Source organism: Rhea pennata, chromosome 2 (genome assembly GCF_028389875.1).
Source record: "Rhea pennata isolate bPtePen1 chromosome 2, bPtePen1.pri, whole genome shotgun sequence".
NCBI classification, from domain to species: Eukaryota; Metazoa; Chordata; class Aves; order Rheiformes; family Rheidae; genus Rhea; species Rhea pennata.
This window is the reverse complement of record NC_084664.1, coordinates 54,468,090-54,493,950: the sequence shown is the minus strand read 5'-3', so window position 1 is coordinate 54,493,950 and position 25,861 is coordinate 54,468,090. Positions and strand designations below refer to the sequence as shown.

The following is a 25,861-nucleotide window of genomic DNA, read 5'->3' as shown; positions in this document are numbered from 1 at the left end:
TACATACCTCTGTCTGAAAGAGGATCCTAGCCTCCTTCAAAGTTCACAATCAAAATGCGGTAGGTGGATAAAAGTAAAACAAGGATAGAATAAAAAGACAGGAGCAAGTGACCATTTAAGAGTTTATCAATGAGAATATGATCTATTGCTTCCATTTTGAACTTAAGTCATCAATGGACTTAATTAACCTGTCTGAGAACACAGTCATTCATTCCCTGTTCTAAGAAAGAGTATTTCTTAGAATAGCCTTATATCTGATTTAATCTTCAAAGAATTTTGGTGGACTCTTCAATAAAACAATGCTTTTCACTTCCCCTCTGCCCCTAGTCAAAGGGAAATTGTCCTGGAGCAAACAGCTTTTCAAAATAAAACTCTTTACCTTTATCTTTTTAACAATCTTATTTTCTTCTTCATCATCCGTTTCTGGAAATTCATATATTTTAATTTTATGTTCTTGGATTTCTTTCATTATCTAAAAATAAAAACATATTATTCAATAGTTTGAGGAATTTATACATTGTAGTAACTCAAAATATTTTTTGCTGCAATCTGGTACTTATGTTTCACTTGTAAACTCATTGCATTTTAAGGTGACTAAGTTGCATCACAGAACTTGCTCCCATGGTTACACCATCTGGCTATTTCAAGGAATTATTAGCACGACCATCACTCCTTAGCCAACACAATAGGATCAGAGCCAGGCATTTCACAGCTAACAGAATATTTCAAGCTGATTTGCACTTAAAGGACTACCGACCTATACAAGGCAACAACAAAAAAAATTTTTTCTACAGGTAGGTCTACAGGGAGATTTACACACTCATGACATATTCCACCTGCACATGCAAGAACTAATACAACACAACTTAGATCTCCAAACTAGTCTAGCAATTGAATACTTTCTTTCAAGAAAAAAAAAAAAAAGAAAAAAAAAAAGGATTTGAAAGGATTTGAATATGTAAGTGCAGGTATACTTCAGCTCTTTGAATTCCTGCAATAGCTACTACTGTCACTCCTGTACTTTTCTGTTTCTGGCTCACCTGAGCATCAGTCGCTTGAAGCAAGATCACCTGCCTATTTCAGTAGAGCTTGTGACAGATGAACTGACTCTAGCTACAAGTTTTGAAAAAATATTTGTGAACACCAATGAAAATTTTAAATAACTGACAGTGCCATCAAAAATAAGCCTGTTACTGTTCTGGTTTCTGACTTGTCTGAAGGTTATTTTTAAAACAAGTCTGATGAGTTTTCCAGAATTTTAGAATGGAAAAAATATAAGACTATTTAGCTGACAGCTACACTGCAGTACTCTGGGGATTATTTTTGGTTCATGGGTTTGCAAACTCAAAGAAGGTAAGTTTGCAGTTCATGCAATGACTTATTTTAGAAGTTTGATTTGGGAAGTCTGGCCTACATAATGTCAACTTATGATAAAGCTGCATATATATTAATAAATATTCTGCCTTCTGTCCTCTTTTTCCTCTGTATTCAATAACATCAAAAACATGAATGCAACCAAAGGGAACTTCAGATTTGCCTAAATTTCTCCAAGGTAGAAAATAACATTTCATTTTCAGACTTAAACTAACAGCTTTGCACACAGCATCATCTCCTAATTCAAATTTATTTTCAGAATCTGTGTGCTTTTAAAGTAGGACTGGACACAGCTCAATAAAACAAACTCCATGTCTTTTCTTGTCCTCCTGTGTGTCCTCCCTCTTCTCATCCTAAAACACAGGAAAAGACTAAGTGTCCTACTCTGATCTCATAGCTGAAATAAAACATAAACCAACTGGGGGGAAAACAAGAAAAAAAAAAAAAGCATCAATACCAACTTTATTCTACAAATACAGAAAATAAACCATTTCATTTGCATCAATGCTACAACTCCCACCATCTTTAAAAAGCATTCTAAGAGTTGTCTTACATTACCAAATGGCAAGTATACTGTTACTCATCCAGTGCCTGATGCGACTTTAATAAATATAGCATACCAAAATGAAAGTGAATGCCTTAATTCAATGAATAGTACTGTTAAATACCCCTTTTCGCTGTTTTTGTTATGCATCTAAACACTGAATGTTCCTTTCTCCTTTACTGATTTTTATCTTTAGCAATGAAATATTTTAATTGCCAAGAATCATACTACACTTAAAATCTCTTTCCCTGAGGAAAAGGAGCAAGGTTATTTCACCAAAAAAATGTAATTAAATCTAGAGATATAAATTACTTAGCTTTGCTGTCTCAAGTTGTTGCTTTAGGGTTTAAGCTTAGCATATGAGAAGTTAAATCTCACCATTTCCATAGGGACCAACTTATTGAACTATCTCATGTGGTAAATGTTAATCTTTTAACTCACCTGTTTTTTAAACTGTTGGCATTCCTCGGGTGTAAGTGTGTCTGCTTTGGCAATAAGTGGAATGATATTCACTTTTTCATGCAGGCGCTTCATAAACTCTATATCCAAAGGCTTAAGTCTGAAAGACAATATTAAAGCCTTGCAATTTATTTTAATTAATCAAGAACGTACAAATGAATCAAGATTTGTCTTGACAACTAGTCTGAAGACACTGATTTATGAGAGATAAATAGAATGAAATTCAAAAGACTACCTGCAGCTGGTATAGGAAATCTTTAAGCACTATACAAAATTAGAGTAATAAGTTGCTAGCAGTCAAGAGATTTCTGCTAGCTGAAATTATACTCATTTAAGCAACTGATAAGGTTACTACATTTGCAGGAGAGTTCTTATGTTACCAGCTGGAAGATGTTCTCATTTAAAACCTGACTAGTAAGAGTTTATGATTGTGAATCATGGCTTGTTCACATATATGGGTGAAATATATGTGATCTTCTGAAAGTTATGTTTATTTGTATGCTCTTTTCTGAAAGTGAACTACAAAGTTTTTTTCTACATTAAACTGTTGAAGACAGCTAACTTTGTGGCTTGCATATAAAAGGACCATCTCATCTCTAAGTTACTGTGCACAAAAAGACCATTATAAAAGTGGATGACAAGTCAAACATTACTTAACAAAACAACAAAAATCTCATCCTATAGGTACACAAACACCACTAATGCGTGCCAAGTGATCGACTTCCCCTGCTTGCCACACTAAAGGCACAGGCCTTGATGCATCAATGCTCTAGAATTATAGCCTGCTTGTTTGCCTTGAAGTAGTTAAAGAATTTAAGCAAGATTTCCCACATAAAAATCACCCAAACTGACTAGGATTGAGAAGTAACCAAACAAGTTAACGGTACATTACATGGAACATTAAGAACAGATCCACTTATTACTCAAACTTAAGCCTCTCCTCCTAAACATAGACACCCATAATATGTGACTGCAAATAGCATTAGGGAGATGCTGCAAAGCAGCAGTGCTTCTAAAAGAAATATTTCAAGATGAGACAATCCCGTTAGAACAAGTTCCACAGTAACATTAGTGTCACTATAAAAGTGACACCTCTCATTCTCCTACTGTATTTTTCAGGCCTCTATCAGAAAACAAACAAATCTCCTTCAACTCTTACACTGTTAAAGAAAAAACTATTGAAAACAGGTTTAGGCAGACCTACTTCAGGGAATCTCAGGTCATGGGGTAGATATGCTGGCAAGGGCAATGCAGACTTCCACATTCCATCAAGATAAATCCAGCTGATTCCAGCACATTTGGCTTTCATACTAACGTTTTTAGAGACTAATGAACTAAGACTGGCAACTACACAAATAGGTAAAGAGAAAAATTGTAAGAGCTAAGACCAAATTTATGGAATTTACTTCATACATAAGTAACAAGCTTGACACTTATAAGAGAAAAATTACATGTTCCAATTCACCTTGTAATTTTTTTCCGTGAAAAGGAAAGTTGTTTCTTCCTACAAACAAATATTGAATCTTCTAATGCTATGAAATCCAGATGTGTTAATGATGACTACAGCATTCTGAAGTCCTAGCACGAATTAGAACTTTTCAAATATTTAAAAATACAAAAAAAAGCCTAATCTCTTTTTCCTATTAAGGAAAATGTATTGAGCTGCACTTTAACATTTTCTACTTGCTACTGCATTTTTCAGCTTCACAAAATGTTTCCATTAAACTGCTAACATTAATGCATATCTAGTTTAAAAACGTTCGTTTGGCTGTCCATTTACTTTAACGTGCTTTCTCTAGCCTCACTTCAAAAGCAAGCTACATCAGCATTAGTTTGAGGGGCAAGTGCCACAGCAGCACAGTTCAGAACTACAGCAGCGCTTGAGTCGAGCACCTAAGTTTGAAGTGGAGCAACTGAAGCAGGAAGCTCTTAGGTAAGATCCCAGAATTGCAGGAAGAACCAGCAATTCTTATCATCCCATTTACTCACCTATAAGGCGCTCTCTCTCTCTCTCTTTTTTTTTCTTTTTTTTCCTCCTCCTCCTCCTCCTCCTCCTTCTAAACACTCCCTCTCCCCACCCTCCCAAAAAAGCCACACACCTAACCCATTAGTTCAGACCTCTCTGAAGATGCCAAGTAAAACCTGCAGGATGCTTTCAAGTGGAAGGACCTAACTAGCAACTTCTATTCTTCACAAATAGTAACAAGCTGTTTTTCACATACACATTAAGTCAAAAGCAAGCTCACACTAAACTGAATCATGTCCTATTAAAAGTGAAGAGTAACCTACTTGAGAGGTTACAGAGGCCACTGTCTGCACAGGAAACATGCTGGGAGGCAGCACCACCACAAAAAACAGGTAGGAAGTGAGTAATGTTCTTTCAGAGAAGACAACATGCAAAAGAGGAAATGAATGCAACAGAAGCACCAATTTTCTCAGTGCTCCGTTTGTTTCCTCAATTAGATGAGGATTCCAATCATTTACTCCAGTATCTGAAAGAAGTTACTCAAACCTATCCCAGTTTTACACTTCCCCCCTCCCAAGAATAATAATAGATACTACTGCAAAGAGTATACCTCTCTACCTTTTAAAATCACAAATATAGTGGCCAAAACCTGATTTATCTGAAGCATTATTTTTTTCCCCCTTTTAAACAATCTGCATCTCTCACTGGTTAAAAAGCTTTAACAGGTAAAATAAGGATGGAAAAAATACAGACAGGGTAGACAACAAGACACGACTCAGGTTGGGGGGCCTCCAACGGGTACATGCAGCTGGGGATGTGCGTTTGGGACATGGCTATGGGAGACCCCCATACACCCTTCCTGGGAAACCTGCAGGCATGACCACCTCTTTGAAATGCCTGTACACCAACGCACACAGCATGGGGAACAAACTGGAGGAGCTGGAGATCTGTGTGCGATAGCAGGGCCATGATCTCATTGCAATCACAGAGACATGGTGGGATAGCTCACATGACTAGAACGCTGTCATGGATGGCTATGTGCTTTTTAAGAAAGACAAGCCAGGAAGGCGAGGTGGTGGAGCTGCTCTTTATGTGAGAGAGCAAATGGTATGCATTGAGCTCTGCCTAGGGGTGGAGGAGGAGAAGGTAGCTGAGAGCTTATGGGTAAAGATCAAAGGGCAGGTTAGCATGGGGGACACTGTTCTGGGTGCCTACTACAGGCCACCTGACCAGGAAGAAGTCGATGAGGCCTTCTATACACAGCTGGAAGTAGCCTCATGATCACAGGCCCTGGTTCTCATGGGAGACTTCAACCACCCTGATATCTGCTGGAGGGACTACACACCAAGGCACAAGCAGTCCAGGAGGCTCCTGCAATGTATCAACGACAACTTTTTGTCACAAATGGTGGAGGAGCCTACGAGGAAGGGTGTCCTGCTGGACCCTGTCCTTACCAACAGAGAGGGACTGGTTAGAGATGTGAAGGTTGGAGGTAGCCTTGGCTGCAGTGACCACGAGATGGTGGAGTTCAGGATCCTGCAGAAAAGAAGTAAGGCAACAAGCAGGAATGCAACCCTGGACTTCAGGAGAGCAGACTTTGGGCTCCTCAGAGACCTACTTGGAGGAATCTCATGGGTTAAGGCCCTAGAAGGAAGGAGGGTCCATGACAGCTGGCTAGTATTCAAGCATTGCTTCCTCCAAGCTCAAGAGTGGTGCATCCCTATGGCAGCAAGGGCTTTTGCTGCAGAAGGGCAGCAAAAGGGGCAGGAGACCTGCATAGGTGAGCAAGGAGCTCTTGGCCAAATTCAGACAGAAGAAGAAAGTACACAGAATGTGGAAGAGGGGACAGGCTACCTGGGAGAATTATAGGAATGCAGTCAGAGTGTGTGGAGATGCAGCAAGGAAGGCTAAGGCCCAGCTGGAATTGAGTCTGGCAAGGGATGTCAAGGACAACAGGAAGGGCTTCTTCAGATACAGCAGCAGCAAGAGGAGGAATACAGAAAATGTAGGCCCACTATTGAATGGGCGGGGGCCCTGGTGACAAGGGATACAGAGAAGGCAGAGTTACTGAATGCCTTCTTTGCTTCAGTCTCCACTGCTAACGGCAGCCCCCATGAATCCAGAGACCGGATGTGAGGGAGAAAGTCCGGAGAGGGAAAGACTGGAGAAGGTTGAGGAGAACAGGATTAGAGACCTTCTGGGCAAGCTCGACATCCACAAATCCATGGGCCCGGATGGGATGCACCCACGGGTACTGAGGGGGCTGGCGGATGTTGTTGCCAGGCTGCTCTCCATCATCTTTGAAAGGTCCTGGAGAACTGGAGAGGTGCCTGAGGACTGGAAGAAAGCCAATGTCACTCCAGTCTTCAAAAAGGGCAAGAAGGAGGACCCAGGGAACTATAGGCCAGTCAGCCTCACCTCCATCCCCGGGAAGGAGATGGAACAGCTCATTCTGGATGTCATCTCCAGGCATATGGAGGAAAAGGTGAAGGTGATTGGGAGTAGCCAGCATGGATTCACCAAGGGGAAATCCCGCTTAACCAACCTGATAGCCTTCTACGGTGGAATGACTGGCTGGGTAGATGAGGAGAGAGCAGTGGACGTTGTCTGCCTTGACTTCAGCAAGGCTTTTGACCCTGTCTCGCGCAACATCCTCATAGGTAAGCTCAGGAAGTGTGGGTTAGACGAGTGGACAGTGAGATGGATTGAGAACTGGCTGAAAAGCAGAGCTCAGAGGGTCGTCATCAGTGGCGCAGACTCTAGTTGGAGGCCTGTGGCTAGTGGAGTCCCCCACAGCTGAGGACTGGCTCCCATCCTGCTCAACTTCTTCATCAATGACCTGGGTGAGGGGACAGAGTGCCTCCTCACCCAGTTTGCTGAGTATACCAAGCTGGGAGGAGTGGCTGATACTCCGGAGGGCTGTGCTGCCATTCAGAGAGACCTGGACAGGCTGGAGAGTTGGGCAAAGAGGAACCTCCTGAGGCTCAACAAGGGGGAGTGCAGAGTCCTGCACCTAGGGAAAAATAACCCTAGGCACCAGGACAAGCTGGGGGCTGACTTTCTGGAGAGCAGCTCTGCAGAGAAGGACCTGGGAGTGCTGGTGGATGACAAGTTGACCATGAGCCAGGAATGCGCCCTTGTGGCCAAGGCGGCCAATGGTCTCCTTGGGTGCATTAGGAAGAGTGTTGCCAGCAGGTGGAGGGAGTTGATCCTGCCCCTCTACTCAGCCCTCGGGAGGCCTCATCTCGAGTACTGTGTCCAGTTCTGGGCTCCCCAGTACAAGAGGGACATGGAGCTACTGGAGAGAGGCCAGCGTAGGGTTACGAAGATGATCGTAGCTGCTGTAGCATCTGCCCTCTGAGGAACGGCTGCGAGAGCTGGGCCTGTTTAGCCTGGGGAAGAGAAGCCTGAGGGGGGATCTTATCAATGTGTATAAGAACCTGAAGGGAGGGTGTCAAGGGGACGGGGCTAAACTCTTTTCAGTTGTCCCATGTGACAGGACAAGAGGCAATGGGCAGAAACGGAACCACAGGAAGTTCCGCCTGACAGTGAGGGGGAATTTCTTCCCTTTGAGAGTGACAGAGCTCTGGACCAGGCTGCCCAGAGAGGCTGTGGGGTCTCCTTCTCTGGAGATCTTCAAGGCCTGCCTGGATGCAACCCTGTCTAACATGCTCTAGGTGACCCTGCTGAGTGGGGAGGCTGGACAAGATGATCTCCAGAGGTCCCTTCCAACCTTACTGATTCCATGATTCTATGAAAATGGTAAATGTTTTTTGAAAAAATCTGAAAGTTATACTCCAAAAAAAAGTAAAAAGGAATGCTTTGTTTTCTCTTTATCTAAACAACATAATTTGGCACAAGTAATAAAACAGTATTTACCAAGAATTCAAATGTTTGCATTTAAAACTGACTATCCTATAAACATTTAAGCAGACAAAGAAAAATAAAATTACTATTTATTTCTTGTGACAAATGTCAAATAATTACGACAAGTTCACATAAAGTTTTATCTGTCATCCTCAATAAACTGATTTCTTTCCAAATTTTAAAAGTCATTGGCTAATTCAGAATGATTACTAGAAGCACTATAATGCCAAGCTATAGAAACTGAATGTAATAGCTGACATTTTCTACTGTCTGAGGAATACTCCTTAGAAATCCTTCATTATTTCCTTCAATAGTTTCTGTTGCTTTTCATATACATGATAGAAGAGTTTGTATAAGGCTACTTAGCTTATCCTCTTTCTGGTTATCAGGTTATACATTAAAGTATCTCTGACAAATTTAATTAATTATAATACCATGATAAAATACTAAGCAACCGATTTCAGATACAATACAATCTGCATCTACTATGTACTGGAAATGCAGTTCTGTTGTCCTACCACTAGATCGAAGTCTGATCAAGTTAAAAAACGAGAAGTTGGTAGAAGATTGCATAATAGCCGGGGGAAATAAAAGGGCAGAACATTCATACTGAAATTTTCAACTCACTAGACAAAGGATTCAGAACCAAGTGAATTAAAACATGCTTTAATACTAAAGATGCATGAAACTTCCCATCTTCAATTTATTGTTAAACTTGGAGGGATGGAGAGAGGATCAAAAGGAAAAATACCATTGCTTGAACTGTGAACATTTTAAACATGAGTATTTGAACAAAAGACAAATATATCATACAAACAGTATTGGAGTAATTAAAAATACACAAGTGTTCTCAAGTGCCAGGACCATTTTTCTTGCTATGTAATTTATGTGTGATCCTGTTCTCTGGTATTTTAAGTTATTTCTAGTCTGGCTTGCTTATGTTTGAGAAGCCAAAGTAAGCTCATCTTCAAAATTAAACAGGGTCCGTAGGCCATTAAGAAAATCCTGTCTGGAACTTTGCATAATTAAGAATGCCAAAGCTTGGATGTTCATCTGAGATAAAGACGGAGAAAGGGAATATTAAACATACTAATACTAACCCATGTCCTGATGGAGCAATGAAGTATAAACAACACTGCACTCTATTATCTGGCATCTGACGTCTGTTCACTCGAGATTCTGCATTCAGGTAGTCCTCAAATTTACTGTCAATGTAGTCGATAACAGGCTGCCAACTGCAGAGGTTACATGAATAAAAATCCATGTTTATCACTTATGTAAAAAAAAAGTCTGAATTTGCTAAGAAATAGATGCACACTATTTCCTTGTGACTTTTTTTTTTTTTTTAAGAGACTTTAACGAGGCATATTTTAAAAGATAAGCTCCTCAACATGCAATCAAGTTACATAGCTCTGAACTCAGAGAGAGTAGCTCACGGAAAAAAACCTTTCAAACACATTTACCTTCATTGTAATAGCATTAAATAGAACACTTAAGAACAGTAATGAGACGAATACACTTTACTGGTCAAACCTCATGAAGCATATAAGTAGGCTCAGTATATTGGGAGTGTTGATAACAGAGCTATCTATTCCATTCACTTTAAAGGTAGCTAGAGAGAAGCCAATTGCTATTATAATTTGATTAAAATGTGATCAGAACTACAGTACTCAAAGTTTGAAGCTAATAGAAAAACACAGGTTTAAAGGCAACAACACTTAAACCGAAGGTCAAAGCATGCATTTAAAAAACATCCCAAGGTGTTAAATCAAAAAATACAATTCAAAAAGTTTTTGAGAAAACATACAAGAATTTCTTACCAATTACTATTATCCACAGCATCACCAAACCCTGGTGTGTCAACTATTGTAAGCAGTAACTGCACACCACCTTCTTTGATTAAAACTTTCGACTGCTCAACCTGTAAAATGAACAAAATTGAGTGTTTAGCAATTTAATCACTTTTAACACAGCGAAAAGCATTCAACGAATAAGAAATCTTGCACAGAGAAGTTAACCCTTCTACTTCATAGGGGTTCTGATTGCTTCCTTCCTATAGGAAATCCCAATTTTTTTGATATTAAAATTTTATGTTAAAATGGGGTCATTCTTTAAGTACAAATTAGTGATAAAAACCTGTCTAGGTATATAATGAGCCTTAAAATATTAATTCTTGTTGAAACAGGAAAATCTTAATCAACAAAACTGATGTTAATATAAAAACAAGTATTCTGAAGTATCCAGATATGCTGATAGTCCACGCATAATACTTGCCAAAATTATTATTTTGAGTCACTTCAAAGAAAATGATTTTTTTAAAACACCACCACCACTTTAAATACCAAATTCTAGAGTTGTGTGGTTTGCGATCCCCCCTCCCTTTCTTCTTCTTCTTTTTTTTTTTTTTTGTTTTTTTTTTTTTTTTTTTTTTTTTTTAAGAATGTATTTATTTGTCCTCAGTTAGTATAATGCTTGGGAAATGGAATCCTAGAAAATGATGCCTTCCTGTTAAAAATACATTAAGGTTAGAAGGTAATATAATCTTACTGCAATCTGCTCCCAAGCAACACAGTTCTCCCTGCCACTCACTCTGCCCTTTTGCGCTAGAGCTCGATCTCCTGGGCCAGGCCAGATTGCTTTTCTGTTAGCTCCAGTCCCTGATGGAAAACTGACTCACAAGGCAACTGCACCAGCACAAGGTAGGATGCAGAACGCGGCTGTGGGAACGGCGCGCTCAGGTTGCGGCCACTCACCTGCGGTACAGCTCAGAGTCAGTTTGCATTAAGCATACCGTGAAACAGATCCTAGAAATTTAAGCTAAACAGCAAGTGGGCTTCTTTCTCTTCTTTCCCCAAAATGAGGTACTAATATCCTATCCTATAATTACATAAAATGCCAATGGCAGAGAAAGTATCATTCAGTTTAAAACAAAGCAAAACAAAAAAACCCCACAACTACAGTGTTATCAGTGTGATCTATAACTGTAGGAAATGACAAATTCAAGTCAGCATTTTGACTCTTTCACAGCTCTCTCACATTTAATCGTAGTCATCCTGATACTAAGACAATTTCTATTAAATTACTAGTGACACTTTTCTAGATAGATATTCAAGTAACATGGCCTAAATTAAGAGGTTGTGAATACCAGTATCACTCAGGCAAGCAAATTATTCATAACAGTAAGTGGCCACACAAAAATGCAGACGTACATCAAATCACCAATTGCCAATCTTAAGCCCCCTGATCCCCAAATGAAGAGAGAAAAGAAATTCAAATATAACTTTGAGTGAACATCTGCAATAACATTCAGTACTGAACTTTTAGGGAGAGTAAAAACTTGCAAAGTAAGTCCCATCTGGATGGTCTCTTGACCAACTCTTACAGGTCTCACAGAGATTGTGTTAGTGCTGCTTGATCAACTGCTTGCCCATACCTAATTGCGCAGCTGAAATGGACCAACTCACAACCACACCTGAAAATGTCGCAAGCACGTCGCAAGCGCTGGTTATACAATGCAACCTAGATCTACAGGGTGAAGGAACACTCCTGTAGAGAGTCAAATTAAACACCTCCTGCACAAGTAAAACACTGATTATAATTCAGAAGAGGATGTGTAGAAACACAGATCACTGCTGAGAAAGTGCCATATTTAACCTCTGAATACACAGAATCAAGTTCCTTTTTTTTTCCCTACTCATCAGTAAGGATCCTTCCATCCTCACACGCCAAGCCAGATCATTTTGCTGCTAAGTCTCAGCAAATGAATCATGGCTATCTACAGCATGCAGTCTTCACAAGCTGGATCTTCAGCCAACAAAAAAAGTAACAAAACATCAGTAAAACTTCTTGATTAAAGCAAGAGTCTCCAACATCAGGTGATCAGGATGATAATCACAGTGGACTTTGAGGCCAGCGAGTGCAACCTCCTACTCAACCAGGCCTAACTGCAAAGTTAAAATGCACTTTTTTTTTTTTTTTTTTAAACCAACAGGCTTAGACAACACTAAGTTACCCTTCCACTAACTATACGACATCTAAACTTCCACAAATGTCCAGCCCAAAGCAGTGAGAATCTGGGAATATACGAAACATTTTTTAAACTTAAGTTGATGTTATTTGGTGAATGTGATTTTTTTCCCTCAGAATCTACAGAAAAATTTTGTTGTACACAGTTGATGCCAGAACTCAGGACAGAAATCCCCAGCCATAGAGTCAACTCAGTCAAAAGTTTACTACTTACTCATAAGCTTTAGCATGAAGGAGATTAACTTCTGATTCCTTGCATTCTTTTTGCTATCTTGTATACAATAAACACACAATCCTCAATATAATCAAGTTCTCCGAGTACAAGAAGCCATAACACTTTCAAAATACTACAGATAACATTAACATTTCTACTTTTGCCAAGTGGTACAAGGTATCAGCCTTGTTTGCTAGCACAAAAATCCCCCCCCAAAACCATTAAGTAACTATGCACTCAGAATAGGATGCTTTTACAAAATAAAAAAATTAGAAGTTTATCTTGAATGAATATTTATATCAAAGGTAAAGAAATGTCACATCAAACATTTTTCCTGATTCTGTATGCTTGTAAAATTTAAGTGTGACTAAATTCATGAAGTCAACTTCTGATAAATGGGCTATAGAAACTGCATCTCTGCAGACAGTGCTAATATTTCACTTGGTGCATCTAGGTGAGGATTATATAAATTTTCCACAAAAATAATGCTTTTCATAAATTCAAGTAGGTATCTTGCTATCAGAGCAAGGTTTTCTATTACCTACAGAATAGGAAATATTAGCAGGTCAAATTCAGTGCCCTGTATCTGGATTGTGGATAATCAGACCATATCCACTGTGAGAGAGAACACAGCTGATGGAAAACATTAGATGAAGAACCTGCCACAAAGCCTCTGTGAAGTTATTTTTCTGTTGTGCCCTAAATGAATATGTCCATACATGGTCAAAGACATAGCAAGCAGCAACATCTGGAAAAGATCCAGAAAAATCACTGTAAACTAATGTCATTCATACTTAAAACTCCAACTGCATCCTATCATCTGGTTTCACAAGTATTCCCAAGGGATTCATGGAAAACATTAGTTCAAGTCTTGGAATTTAAAACTTTTATTTTTTTTAAAAGAAAAGAAAAGAAAATTAAAATCATCCCAAATTACCATTTTCCCACGCACTCCAGTTAACCAGGTCACACTGGCCTATTTTGCAGTACTACACATTCTGTGAAGTTATATATGCTGTAGCTTGCCCACTTTTAATGGATTAAACAATCCTTTACCATACTCCATTTTAGCTAGTTAACTAATGATCAGAGAAAACATACTTCATACCTCATCATTTTTGAAGAAGTTTCCTTTGAATTCATCTGACACCAAGTCATTTCATATCAACTGTTTTTCTATTTTTTGCATGAAATGCATACAACTGATAAGACAGCACTAAAAACTTCTGTTGTTTTCAAGAACTGCCCAAATCACAGTTTGTAATTATCTGAATGGGACAGAAGAATTTATCCATCTTTACTACATAATTACTGATCAATAACGGTTCCCGATATATTAAGAGGCAGCAATTATCATCACCAGGATTTTAGGATGCTCTGGTGGTCCATCTCATTTCTGTCCTACAAAATAAATGAATAGGTCACCATTGTATCTTCTAGTATCACTATAGTTTTAATAGACGTCTGCTGGAATATAAATCACCAATGGCATACCAAGAATTTGTCCTCCTTTCTCAAGGACTGTTCCAATCCATGTAAACAATGAACAACTTAGGCACATAGTAGCTAAGGATATACAACTGTAGAAAAAACTCAATATCCTGAATTTCAACATAAAAAGGTTAACATCAGCACAGAGTACAAATCCCATGGATCCAAACAGTGGCTCCCACTGTTAATTCTTTAATATTTGACTGGAATCACATGCACATCAGCCACAGCTGCTAGCCCACGCAGTTTTCAAGGTTGTGGTAGGAAACAGTTTTATCCTCCCTAAGACATTGACACTGAAAGACAGTTTTAGTTTCCAATATAGAATGCTATGCTTACTGATTTTTCAGTCATCACAAGAATTAGTTGAAAGTAAAGCAAAGCACAGCACACTACAAATTTATTTGAACAAAAAAAGAAACAGCCTTTCTAGATAAAGTAAGCAATGGTCCCTAAGGGTCAGGAGTGGCCTTTAAATATACCGTATTCCAGTCATGTTATTTGCTAAATCATAATAGACCCTAATTCACTACGGAAAAACTATTTCAGCTAACCCTCCAAGACCCTCCAAGGCTTTCATCCACATGGGGAAGCAGAGAAATATCTAAAGGCTTTTCAGTCATGTCCCTGTTCAAGTGCCTGTTTTTGTTTGAGCTTTAAATGCCTAAAAAATCAAATGAAGCTTCCTGAAAAGTGTGCAGGTCCAACCCTCTGCCTTCAACCAGTAAATTAATAATATATATATACATATATATATACACACATATATAAATACACACACACACACACTCTGAAGAACTCAAAGGTCCAGGACGGTTAGAGCATCTAAGCTTGCCACCTACCAGATAAAAGAACTTAACTCAGAGACCAAAATCAACACACAAGCTATTTTAGTTTAGTTTTCTTCTTATCAAAGCACCTGGAGCCAGGGACAGATGGATAGATGGATGGATGGGGTTATCTTTAAAAAGTGTCCTGTAACTTCGTTTGTTAGTTTTTATTCAATTTCTTCCTACGATTTTTCCCAATTAAAAATCTTTCAATGCCAGGGAATCCAACACACCCCTAAGTTACTTAAACCAGAGTTTAGGTAAGTGAACACAATCTGAATTGGTTTAGCTTCAAATGCCAGTGTTTAATCAACAATAAGGAAGTCACAGTAAATCTCTCTTCTACTAAAAAAATAGTTACTCTTTTACAAAGTTCTTCCAGTGTTCATAGAGCTTCACTGTTTTGCATTAGAAAGTCTTAGACCAGAGCTTAACTATTTGCATCTCTTTTCCATTCTAGCTCTCATCTCTCAAAAAGGTACATAAATGCAACACACAATTCAGGTAAGTCAAAAACTTGTTAACAGAGGCATTAAAGTCTATTTTGTAGTGGTTTTCTATCAAACTGATAAACTAGCCTAACACACATGATTAATTCTCAAAGAAATGTAAATATATTGTCAAATCAGGATTTCCACAAGTTTTCTTTGAAATACAAAACAATGTTCTGCAACAAACACATTTTATATTAGAATTCAAGACTGATGTTGAACTAACAGACAAGTAATTTAATTTAACCATCTTAAATAATAGCATAACTAAGTTCTTGGCTCTTTAGTAATTTACCCAAATGCTAAGACTGCATAAAAAAATACTCCCCTCCTCAAAACACTGAAGTCAGTAGATCATAGCACTGGAGCACAGTTATTCAATTCTATTGAATAAAAAAAGCATCAAGTTTTAAAGCTACTGCTTAATGTCTGAAGTACTTATTAACTCAAACCTAATGCTGCTTAATCACTTTGTAACACAATTAATTCTGACAGTGGAGGTGATGTGAGACTTTGCTATGTTTCACAGCTGGAGGAACTCTGCAGGACAAGGGCAGCAGTTATGAACACCCCTTGGTCCACATCAGAATAAGATTAGATTATTATGGTCTACCTTCAGCTTGTGATAGTCTTCAGCTTAAAGAAAAGTGTCAGATTCGCATCAAGGGAGATGAACAGAGCTCACATTATCTTATTTAGCTGCTCAACTGTGGAGGCAGAAAAATATCCCACTAAGAAGCAGTGATTACCTATACACTATCCACAACACTAAGAAGAAGCTATTTAGCTATTTCTTAATATTTAAGCAATCTTTTCATAATACAAAAAGCATGCTACTTTTCTTGAAAAAATAAATTGATCAGTAGCAGAATGCTACATGAATTATTTTTTTTCAGGCTTTAATACTACATTTTGTCATGCACTTGCGGTAACATTTTCTTTGCCTACTTTAAGTCTAGTACATAAAGTCAGTCATTTTCACCCTAGCCCAAGATAAGTTTCAGAATAACAATCTGTAATAGGTAAAAATGGATTATTCACATTGCAGAAGGTTGTCAGGTACCTTTACACAATGGGTCATTGCATTCATGTCAATTCCTTTAAAAGAAACTTAAACAGTCAGAGCTTTACATTTAAGTATTTCCACAGAAATTCTCAACAGTTTAACCGACATTAAAACATTCCTTTTTCTAACAGGACTGCATCCATGTGACTTTCCAAGAATACAGGCAGCACTCAAAGTATTTTTCTGAAGGGATCCCACGCTCCAACAAGCTACAAGTTCCACAACATAATATTTTTCATAGTTAACATAGGCTGAATGACACTAACTGAGTATTTCTTAGCATTTCAAATTATTGTTGACCTTATTTAAACAAACATACTTGTATGGCAACTGTATTGTCGATGTTACTAAATTGCAAGTTACCTTATTAAAGCTGCAGTTAAAGTTGCCCCCCCAGCACATACCTGTACAGTCTTTTTAATTCTGTGTGAAGGACCTGGATACTCTGGGGAATACAATTCTGTTAAGAATAATGAGTTGATTAATGTTGATTTTCCCAGTCCAGATTCACCTAGAAGAAAACAAAATAGTTTCAGTAAAACCAGAAATATCACACATGGTATAAGTATTTTAAATCTGTATTTCAAATAGTCTTAAAATGTAACATTTAAAAACATTCCCCATCCTCTGAGGTTTCCAGAACCTACATTTTTTTTTCAAGTAAAAACTTGAATATTTTATACAGAAAAATCTAATTGTCACTGATGGATTCTACAGACGTCCATTTTTCTGGTCAGAATCTAGGAAGCTGTTAAGTATTGAACACATTTAGGGTTTCTCCTCCTCCCTCCAAGATACACCAATAAAATATTGCCCACATGAAACTTTATAAACTAGCTACTTTCCTGGTACTACTTTCCATCACAATGCTCTCCTTTATTTCAAGTATTAGAGGGTCTTACCTTCTAATAGGGTAGAAGGGGAAAATGCTAGCATGGAAGGGGAGAAAGATCAAGATTATTTTGGTCCAATTACCAAACCCACAAGAGCTAAAACCAAGTTCCAAAACTATGAGGTTAGCCTGTTATTTTTTTTTTTTTTTTTTTTTTGGTTGGGGCAATGGAAGAGGTTGGATTTTTTTTCTTTTAATTTCTTTTTTTCTTTTTCTTCTTCTTTTTTTTTTTTTTTTTTTTTTTGTAATTTTTTCATAAGTCTTGCTAAAAGATCGGGAAATGTTATTTCCATGACAATCCAAATGAATATAGTTATGAAGCCCACAGCAAAACCTGTCCTCCATTTACAGCTCTACAGACACAGGAACAAGAAGAATTTGAGATTAACTACTTATGCAATACTTAACAAACCAAGTCTTTTAGTTGTTTTGCTACTGTAAAGAAACTGGTTCAACACGACAGTTCACATTGGCGTAAGAAAGAAACCAAAAAGGTATACAATAATCATGTTTCCTGTTTTTAAGGTACTATTAGACCTGAACAGAGATAGTGTTGGAGAAATTTGCTCATAAGCAAGTGAATGTGGATGCGAGCTACTAAAGGCATTTTTTTTTCCTAAGGAAGGCGAGCAAGCTACACTGCCCCCATTCCTTTATGAAAAAAACATTACTTCTCTCATCCTCAAGCAGCTACTGGTTAATTAAAAGCTAAATAAAAAAAACCCTCTAAGATACATCAAGACAGGTGTGCTGTGGAAACACGAGTAAGAAAGACTTACGAAACAAAAAGCTCATATTAGTGCTTGTAGCTACGAACCTTAGCAGACAAGACCTTATCTTCACTGTAATAGCTGGCTCGATTTCATACACCAGCTAGTTTACGCGCATCAGCCATCTCAATTACAGTTGTGGAGCTCAAAGCCTCCGCCACGCTGAATGGCACAATCTGATTAGCTGTCCAGTAAGTGGATTAGCAGCTGATGAAATGCTGCAACTCTTGCAGGCTGCCTGCATGATTAGTAGCACTTCCAACCCCACCCTGCCTGACAGATGAGCTGGTCCCACGTCAAGCACACACTGGCTATGGTGCAGGGACAAGCCATATCAGTCCAGGGAACAAGATGACCTTACTCAAACTATAACCTCAAGCTGGCACTGCTGGGAAAACCCACTCCAAAATGACAGCTAAGTGAGAGCCAGTAGGGACAGGTTTGCTGACAAACATTTCATTGCTACCATTACAGATGTTGCCTTTTCCTGCAGTCGGATGCGTTGCACATTTCAGAACTATTTGGTAAATACAGAGTCTGCAATATAGGATTACAAAAGATGCATGTATTCTACTCTTAACTTGCAAGGTCTTTAGGGCAGGGTCAGCTGCAGTTCAAATGCTTCCCTACTAAATTTGCAACAAAAAGAAGCTCCTGAAAGGCTCAGATTTACAAATTCATAGCTGCAGCCACAACTCAGAACTCTGCTCAAAGTACACACATCACTCAAGTTAAACCAGAGTTATTTAGCCCATCCTACCAACCCCTCTAACTTTGCAATGTACAGTTCATACTCCTTCAGTGAAGATTACTTTTTTAGTTGACAGTAAGCTCTCAAAAGGTTTTCTACTGCATTAGTAAAGATAGATTTATGGGCTGCAGCAAAACATTTGTGTATCAGATTCTGGAAGTACTTCAATATACAAAGAGTTGGCCTTTCTCCTTCTCCCACCTATTGCACTTACTCTGCTCACAACGCTTTACAAACTCCAGAGCGGAACACACAAAACCACCTTTTCCAAAGATTACACTGCTTGCTAAGTTGCCATTGAAATTCAACATATGGAAGTAAGATTGTGAAACTTCAAAGGCATCTGATGAAAAATCAGCAGCTCAGCCTAGCTGGTGACTGCAGCTGTAGCCTTCCATAAAGATTTGCTCCTGGATTATTGTAGTAATAAAGCCCTGGCATATCTTCCCCCCCCCCCTTACTACAATAAGGATGAAAAGGCAGCTTTGAGCTGATGTCACTGAAAAGAGAAGTGTGCTGGCCTCCTTTACATACAATCTTGTTCTCACAGCTGCCCCACCTTCGAGATACACATGCTCATACTAACTTTAATCAGCCAGTACAGATTGGAGCAGTCTAGACTGCTTAACTGCTACCAGTTGAAGTATTATAAATTAGTCAATCCAGGCTGTAGCTGTGCCTTAGATGACATTATAGTTAACACCTGTGAGGGTAGCAAAAGACTTCCAGTTTCAAATAAAACAGTTATACAGAAACCACAAGAAAAAGAATACATAACTGTAAGTTTCAATACTGCACAAGAAGTCACTCTGCTTCCACTGTAATCAAAAGAAAACTTCTTCTGCTGACTACAGTGAAAGCAGAATTGGAGAAACTAAGTATTTGACCAAAACTAGCCACCTTTTTGCACATAAGTTTTAAAATATTCAGATCTTAGGAAAAGCAATATTTCTTTGTTAACATATTTTTTCTATGTAGAAGCTTGTTCAACCCAAACTCTCCCTACTGAAAAAGTTCGGGATGCAGCTTCACAAAATTGCCTAGGTTACGAATTCTGCAACAAAACATAGGAAAACAATGAAAACAAATTAAATTTACTTTGCCTTAACATGACAAAAATCTAGATCCAACTAATGCACCTTCGCCATTATACGATAGCATAGGACTGCAAGATGACAAAACTACTCAAGCAGTAATAGCTTGCAATCAAACATGTGCATCATAAGGCACAGTCGGATCCAGTTGTCTAATTTAGTGAGTGAATTTCAGCAATATCTTGAGTTTTCTGATTTCAGTACAAAATATGATTTGATTTCGGGGTGAGGCGGGACCAAAAACCACAGTATTAGTTTCACTTTGCAGGGTAATTCTGAGTCCAAGAACTTTATTATTTGTTGTGCCTGACTACTGTTGACTGTCTTTACCAAGCCCTCACTTTCCCACTGTTTCATATATTGCTCTCCCAAAGATACAGAAGGTTTTCTTCATTACTTTGTGTCTCATGACTAACAGCAAATGAATGTTTCAAATTTTCAACATTTTCTCAAGCTATTTTTCTCCGTAGTCATGTCCAAATACAGAGTTAGTCACACCTGTTGGTAGAAATAAGCACATGCTCCTGCTACTCTCTGACAGAAGATCTTATCTTTTGTGAAACTAACAACTAGCGTTGGAATCAAAAGCTCCAACTCTTCAAGACTATGAACTTCTAAATGATATACAAATACTGGAGCCTTTCTCATACTTTGGTTAACGCTCACCTGTTGATAAATAACATTTTTATGCAGACAACACACTGCACATTACTTAAATTTAACCTTGGATAGTCAAATTTCTTCTCCTTCAGTGAAGGATACACTGATCAAGTATTTTCCTTTTTCCTAAAGGAAAAGAAGGCCAGTTGTAACACTGGGGGAAGGGAAAGAGAGAAATGCCCATTAAGCTTATATTCTTGAAGACATCTTTGGGTTAGAAATGATCACTGGGAATCACTAGACTAGCCTACAAACCACATTAAATACTGTCCAGCACAACATTAAATACTGTCCAGCACAACATTAAATACTGTCCAGCACAACATTAAATACTGTCCAGCATGTAGAATTAACAATTAAAAGATGGAGCAACAAATTGGAGGTCCTGGGAATAGAGGGAGAGATCTGGAAGTGCTCAAAGTTTTTTTTTTTTTTTTTTTTTTTTTTTTTTTTTTTTAAAAAAAACACTAGGGACCATTGTTATCAACTCATCTATATAAATCAACCTACAGACTTTTACCTGCATTTCCAAGTCACTCCCTGTAAGCAAACAAAATCCTGTTCCGAGATAACTAGTTACAGAAACTATCCACAGCTAAGTAGTGTTCAGGTGGCTTTTTTCCCCCAGTTCAACTTCTATCCATCAAATACGTTATGACTTCAGTATTACAAAGGCACTTCAACATGAAGCATATTCTTGCCCTGATAACAGGAATCAAGCTATCTTTAAAACTTAATGATTCTTTGTTTTGTCACATTGGGAGTGTGGCACAGCCCTGATCACCTCCATTTTTTCCATTATTCTTATTCAAATGTCTACAACAGAACAGTGCAACCTAATTTCCACTTTTACACATAACTCCTGTTGGAGAGCCACTCTCCCATTCATATATTACATTTCCTGATAATGCAACACACATCATCTGGCTACCACACTGCTCCAAAAAGCCAGGGCTAGTTTTCCATCATGATCCCTAAGTGTTTTTAGGATCTTGTTTTCTAAAATCCAACCACTGAACTTGTAAACATGATGTAAATTCTTAGATTTGTGGCCTCGTATGAGAGTTCCTTAAACATATCATTATCTAGATAACTAGTAAGTATTTGGTCATCTCAGTGCACTATCTGCAAACTGTTTTCTACCTCTTCATTAAATAAAAATGATTACTCTTGCCAATCTCACCAGAAGTTTATTTGCAGACTCTTCACCAACAATTACTTGGTTGCCTATCAGTCAAATAATATTTAATGTTTATGCCACGTGACAACTGCAGAGTTGAGAATGTGACCACATATGCTATTCGTACTTAAGAATTTAAAGTTGCTTTTCCAAGTTCCAGATGAGACTGACATAATGCCTAGGTACCACCCACCTGCGAGGAGAAAAAAAAAAAGAAAAAAAAAAAAAACTTATGGCAATCACAGCATAGTAAACTAAAACTTCCATTAAATTGCTCCAAGTATGCTCCATGAATTGTCACCAAGAACATGACCCAGTCCTAGTCACTGTATCTATTAATTTAGAATCATTTGAACTTTAGATTCAGAAGATGAGTTAACTGCCAAGAATAAAACTGATCCTGCTGTGGCTAGTAGCCTACTGGAAACAAGTCACCAAAATCTGACATGCAAGTGTCGGATTTTTCAAAGCTTCCATTGCAGAACAGAAACCAATATTTAGAGCTACTTAAAATACTAATAGCAAAAATACAACCTCAAGATGCTTTATTACTTTACAATAAGGAAAATATTCAACAACACTTTTCAGACTCAAGAAGGCAGAGACTTCTGGTACACCTGATAACCCCATATACAAGCATATCACGGCAAAGTTATTATGAAGAGATCAAATCCAGTATAAAACTGGTGTTTTTCTTCCATAGCTTGAATAGATTTTGATGTAAACATTCTGTAAATGTATTTTATTTCTAGCAGGTGAGCTAGTTTGGGGGTAGATTTTTCCCTCCATTTTGTAAGTCCTACCTATTTTGACAGTTCTTGCTTAAAATATAATCCCATTAGTTTCTTAATCGTGATTTAAAGTGAGGGAGGGGGAAGCTTGTCAGAAGGTATAGAAATAACGCATTTCATCATCTTTCATCCTGTACAATATTCACAGTACACATGCACACCAGCATCTACAGCTTTATGCAAATGCCCAGTGACTTTGATGCCACCGTAGCACGCAGTTGTTAGCTCTTATACAGAAACAAGGCTACATGAACATTCAAAGTTGCATATAAGACCATGGATTAATATAAATGCTGACAGCAAATATGAAAAAGCAAGAGAAATGCACAGAACACCAAAATATACCTAATGGTCAGAAGGAAGAGTCCTCTCAAGGCAGCAGAGATGCTCTGCCATGTCATTACAGATTATGAGCACAAAACAGACACTACAAAAATGCTTTTAAGTTTCATTTTATAACCTTTCATAAAGGCCAGTTCTTGTCTTCAGCACTCCACAAAAAAATGAACTCTCATTTTGATAAACATACAAGGACATGCAGTAAAAACTATTGAAATGAGGAGTGGGAACTGAACTGTGTTCCACAGCTCCTTCCACACATCTACAGCCTCATGCAGGACAGCGTTGAGTGACATCTTGCAAACATTTAACTTGTGTTTTTTAATGTTTATAAAGGGAAGAGAGCTGAAGCTCCGCCACTTCATAAATTCTGATCTAATTTATAGAAGTAATATATATTAGATCCTCAAAGCTGATCCTAATGAAACATAGTAGTAAGGAAGTATACTGGAGACAAACTCGCTTTTGCCTATCAGCAGCTGCATCAACAACAAAATACTGATATTCAGCACACAGTAACACAGTTTCATCAATTTTCCTTGAGCAAAATTTAAAATTTAAGTGCATCAACTGGAGACAGACTGTTGGCATATTATTCTGGTTAAAGGTGCCATTTAAATTATTCAGAAAATCCATTAAAAGAAGGGAAGGCAAAGACTGCAGAAGAATATGCTAACAGACTCAAAGTAGTGTCTTAAAAGCAGTATTATTTTCAATCAAAGCAGAAGTGATTCTAGCTTTCTATGACAGACAGATTAAAACAGCCATGGAACAGCAGTTTAACAGATTAGGATTTGGCTGCTGTCACACAAAACAGTACCCTACTCCCAACCCACTATTTGCACCATGATTAACACAACATGGTGAGGCAAGAAGCGATCCAGCAAAGTAGGGCGTTAAGGGCTTAAGGATGGGATAAGGAGGGAAAGTCAACACCAGACAGATGAGGTAAGTCAAATCTACAGGCTTCCAAAGAAAGGAGGGGCTAAATGTAAAATCTACATGTAAAACTAGATCTCTTTTTCACAACAGAACAAGCACTGACAATTCATACAGCCAAAGTCTGTGGCACTTCACTAGAAAGTCACTTTTGCTTTAATACCTATATAAGCTTTGATCCTGATAAACAGTTTGTCTGCAAAGTAGACATTTTACTAGGATAACATATTTAATTGAACATGAGGCAAAGGAAGCAAGTTTTCAGCACAGAGAAGTTCTAGTGTACCAAAATCAACGTAGTAAAATCACCAGTTTCTCTTCATTGTGTTTTTCAACATGACTACAGGTAACTCCCACACACACCTTTGGTCCACTCAAATCTAGTACTAGCAATAGCAAATGGGACAATATGAGCTTCAGTTTCCAAGCTCACATGATATTGCAAGCACACAACTAGTGTTTGCAGTTCAAGCCTGTCAGACCTTACCTGGCTTTGTTTTCTAGGCTTGTTGAAAGAAAACTAATTCCTATGGCTGAGTGTGCCATAGTCATGCTGCAATGTGGTTGCAAAGATACTGCAAATAACAAAAAGTTGTCAAAATTGACCTAAATGAAAAACCTGAACATGACTGATTCGTGAAATAACTGGCTGGGGGATTCAGTTGAAAAATGTAGAAATGCAGAGCTCCAGGATAACAGTCTTCTCTGGATAAACCCTGCAGCCAGCATGCACCTTGAATTTCCACAGACTTTACAGGCAGCAAAATAAAGAGCTTTCATAAAACTAAAATTAAAAAATATTAGTCTAAAATGAAAAAAATGGGAGGAGAGAGGAAAATGTGAAAGACACTAAAGGAGGATTGCTTTCTTTTAAAACTAAGAAAGCATACATCTGAGAACACTGTTTCTTGGATTGGAAGAACTGTGCCTCTAGAGATAAAGCTGCAGAGTTAGACTTGTTCTCTGGAAACACATATGGCAGTGAGTACAATCACAAATCTCCCAATAATATGAATTCAGAAAAGAAAAGATGAAGAAGACAGTAACTTTTTATCTGTACATTACTATTCATGACTCATTGTATAGACTAGAAATACTTTCCAGTAATTTCTAACATCTGCTAATTCAGGAACTAAAGGTGTATTAGTCCACAGATCACAGATTAGAACAACATTAAGATCTTTCATTATTTGGGAAAAAAACACAACTGTAACTGCTGCAACTGTAACTTATTGCAAGCACTTCATTTCTGGAGACTGAATACTGCTCTGCCTAATACGCTCCATGCTTTCCTCCTTTGCCTAGGTTGCTTTATAATACTTCTTTTTAAGTGGGATGAAATGATGCATATTATACCTTCTTTAACATGCAAATCCTATATCTGTACTGTTTTTTTCACCTCCAGAGATGTTGTGCTTGCAGTAACTTTGTTAAGCTTGAGCTGTTTTGTTTAAAACAAAACAAAAAAAAGGAAAAAAAAACCCACATATACAACTAAGCAACAGTTTAAGTTCATGGTATCAAAGGAAACTTCAAGAGGACAAGAAGGAAACAGATTTTAATCTACACAAAAATAATGAAAGCCTTCTGCGTAAATCTACAAAGAGCACCTAGACTGACTTACTCAACATTGTGTTAGCTGCTTCCCTTGTAAATTATTTCCAGTAATTTTGATTGTGTTTGTACCTAAGTGCCGAATGCTCTGGAAATATCCCAGATGGAATGTTCTGCTTTTAAATCAACGCACAAAGTCCGTTAGAAGACTAGACTCAGATTTCTAGTGCTGGTCAAAATCCTTTTAACATCTTAAGACTTCCCTCTCAAAGCCTTCTCCTCTAAATGGCTTTGTAAGCATTTCATATTGCAGATGCCACACAGGAAACAATGTCAGGACAAGACATTCAATGAGCTCAAGGAACAAGAAGAGGATACAAATAGCTTCCTTTACAAGAGTCTGCAAATTTATCCCATTGATACTATTTTGTGCCAATAAGGACTGAAGAGTCAAAGCAATGTCATCTGCAGGTTAGGATAAAGGGGAGGGATTTTAATGAAACTGCTCAACATTTAGTTTGGTCTTACTAAAACAATGATCAAAATGATCAAAAATGTGTTCT

At 38.0% G+C, this 25,861-nt stretch overlaps 1 protein-coding gene across 1 annotated transcript in view; it reads right to left on the bottom strand.

Moving 5' to 3' along the window:
- Positions 1-25,861, bottom strand: part of SEPTIN7 (septin 7) — a 64,107-nt gene that overhangs the window by 15,105 nt on the left and 23,141 nt on the right. Inside the window, 5 exon segments of the mRNA XM_062568488.1 lie at positions 380-472; positions 2,360-2,477; positions 9,311-9,445; positions 10,031-10,131; positions 16,733-16,839. Coding sequence (XP_062424472.1) covers positions 380-472; positions 2,360-2,477; positions 9,311-9,445; positions 10,031-10,131; positions 16,733-16,839 — 554 coding nt within the window.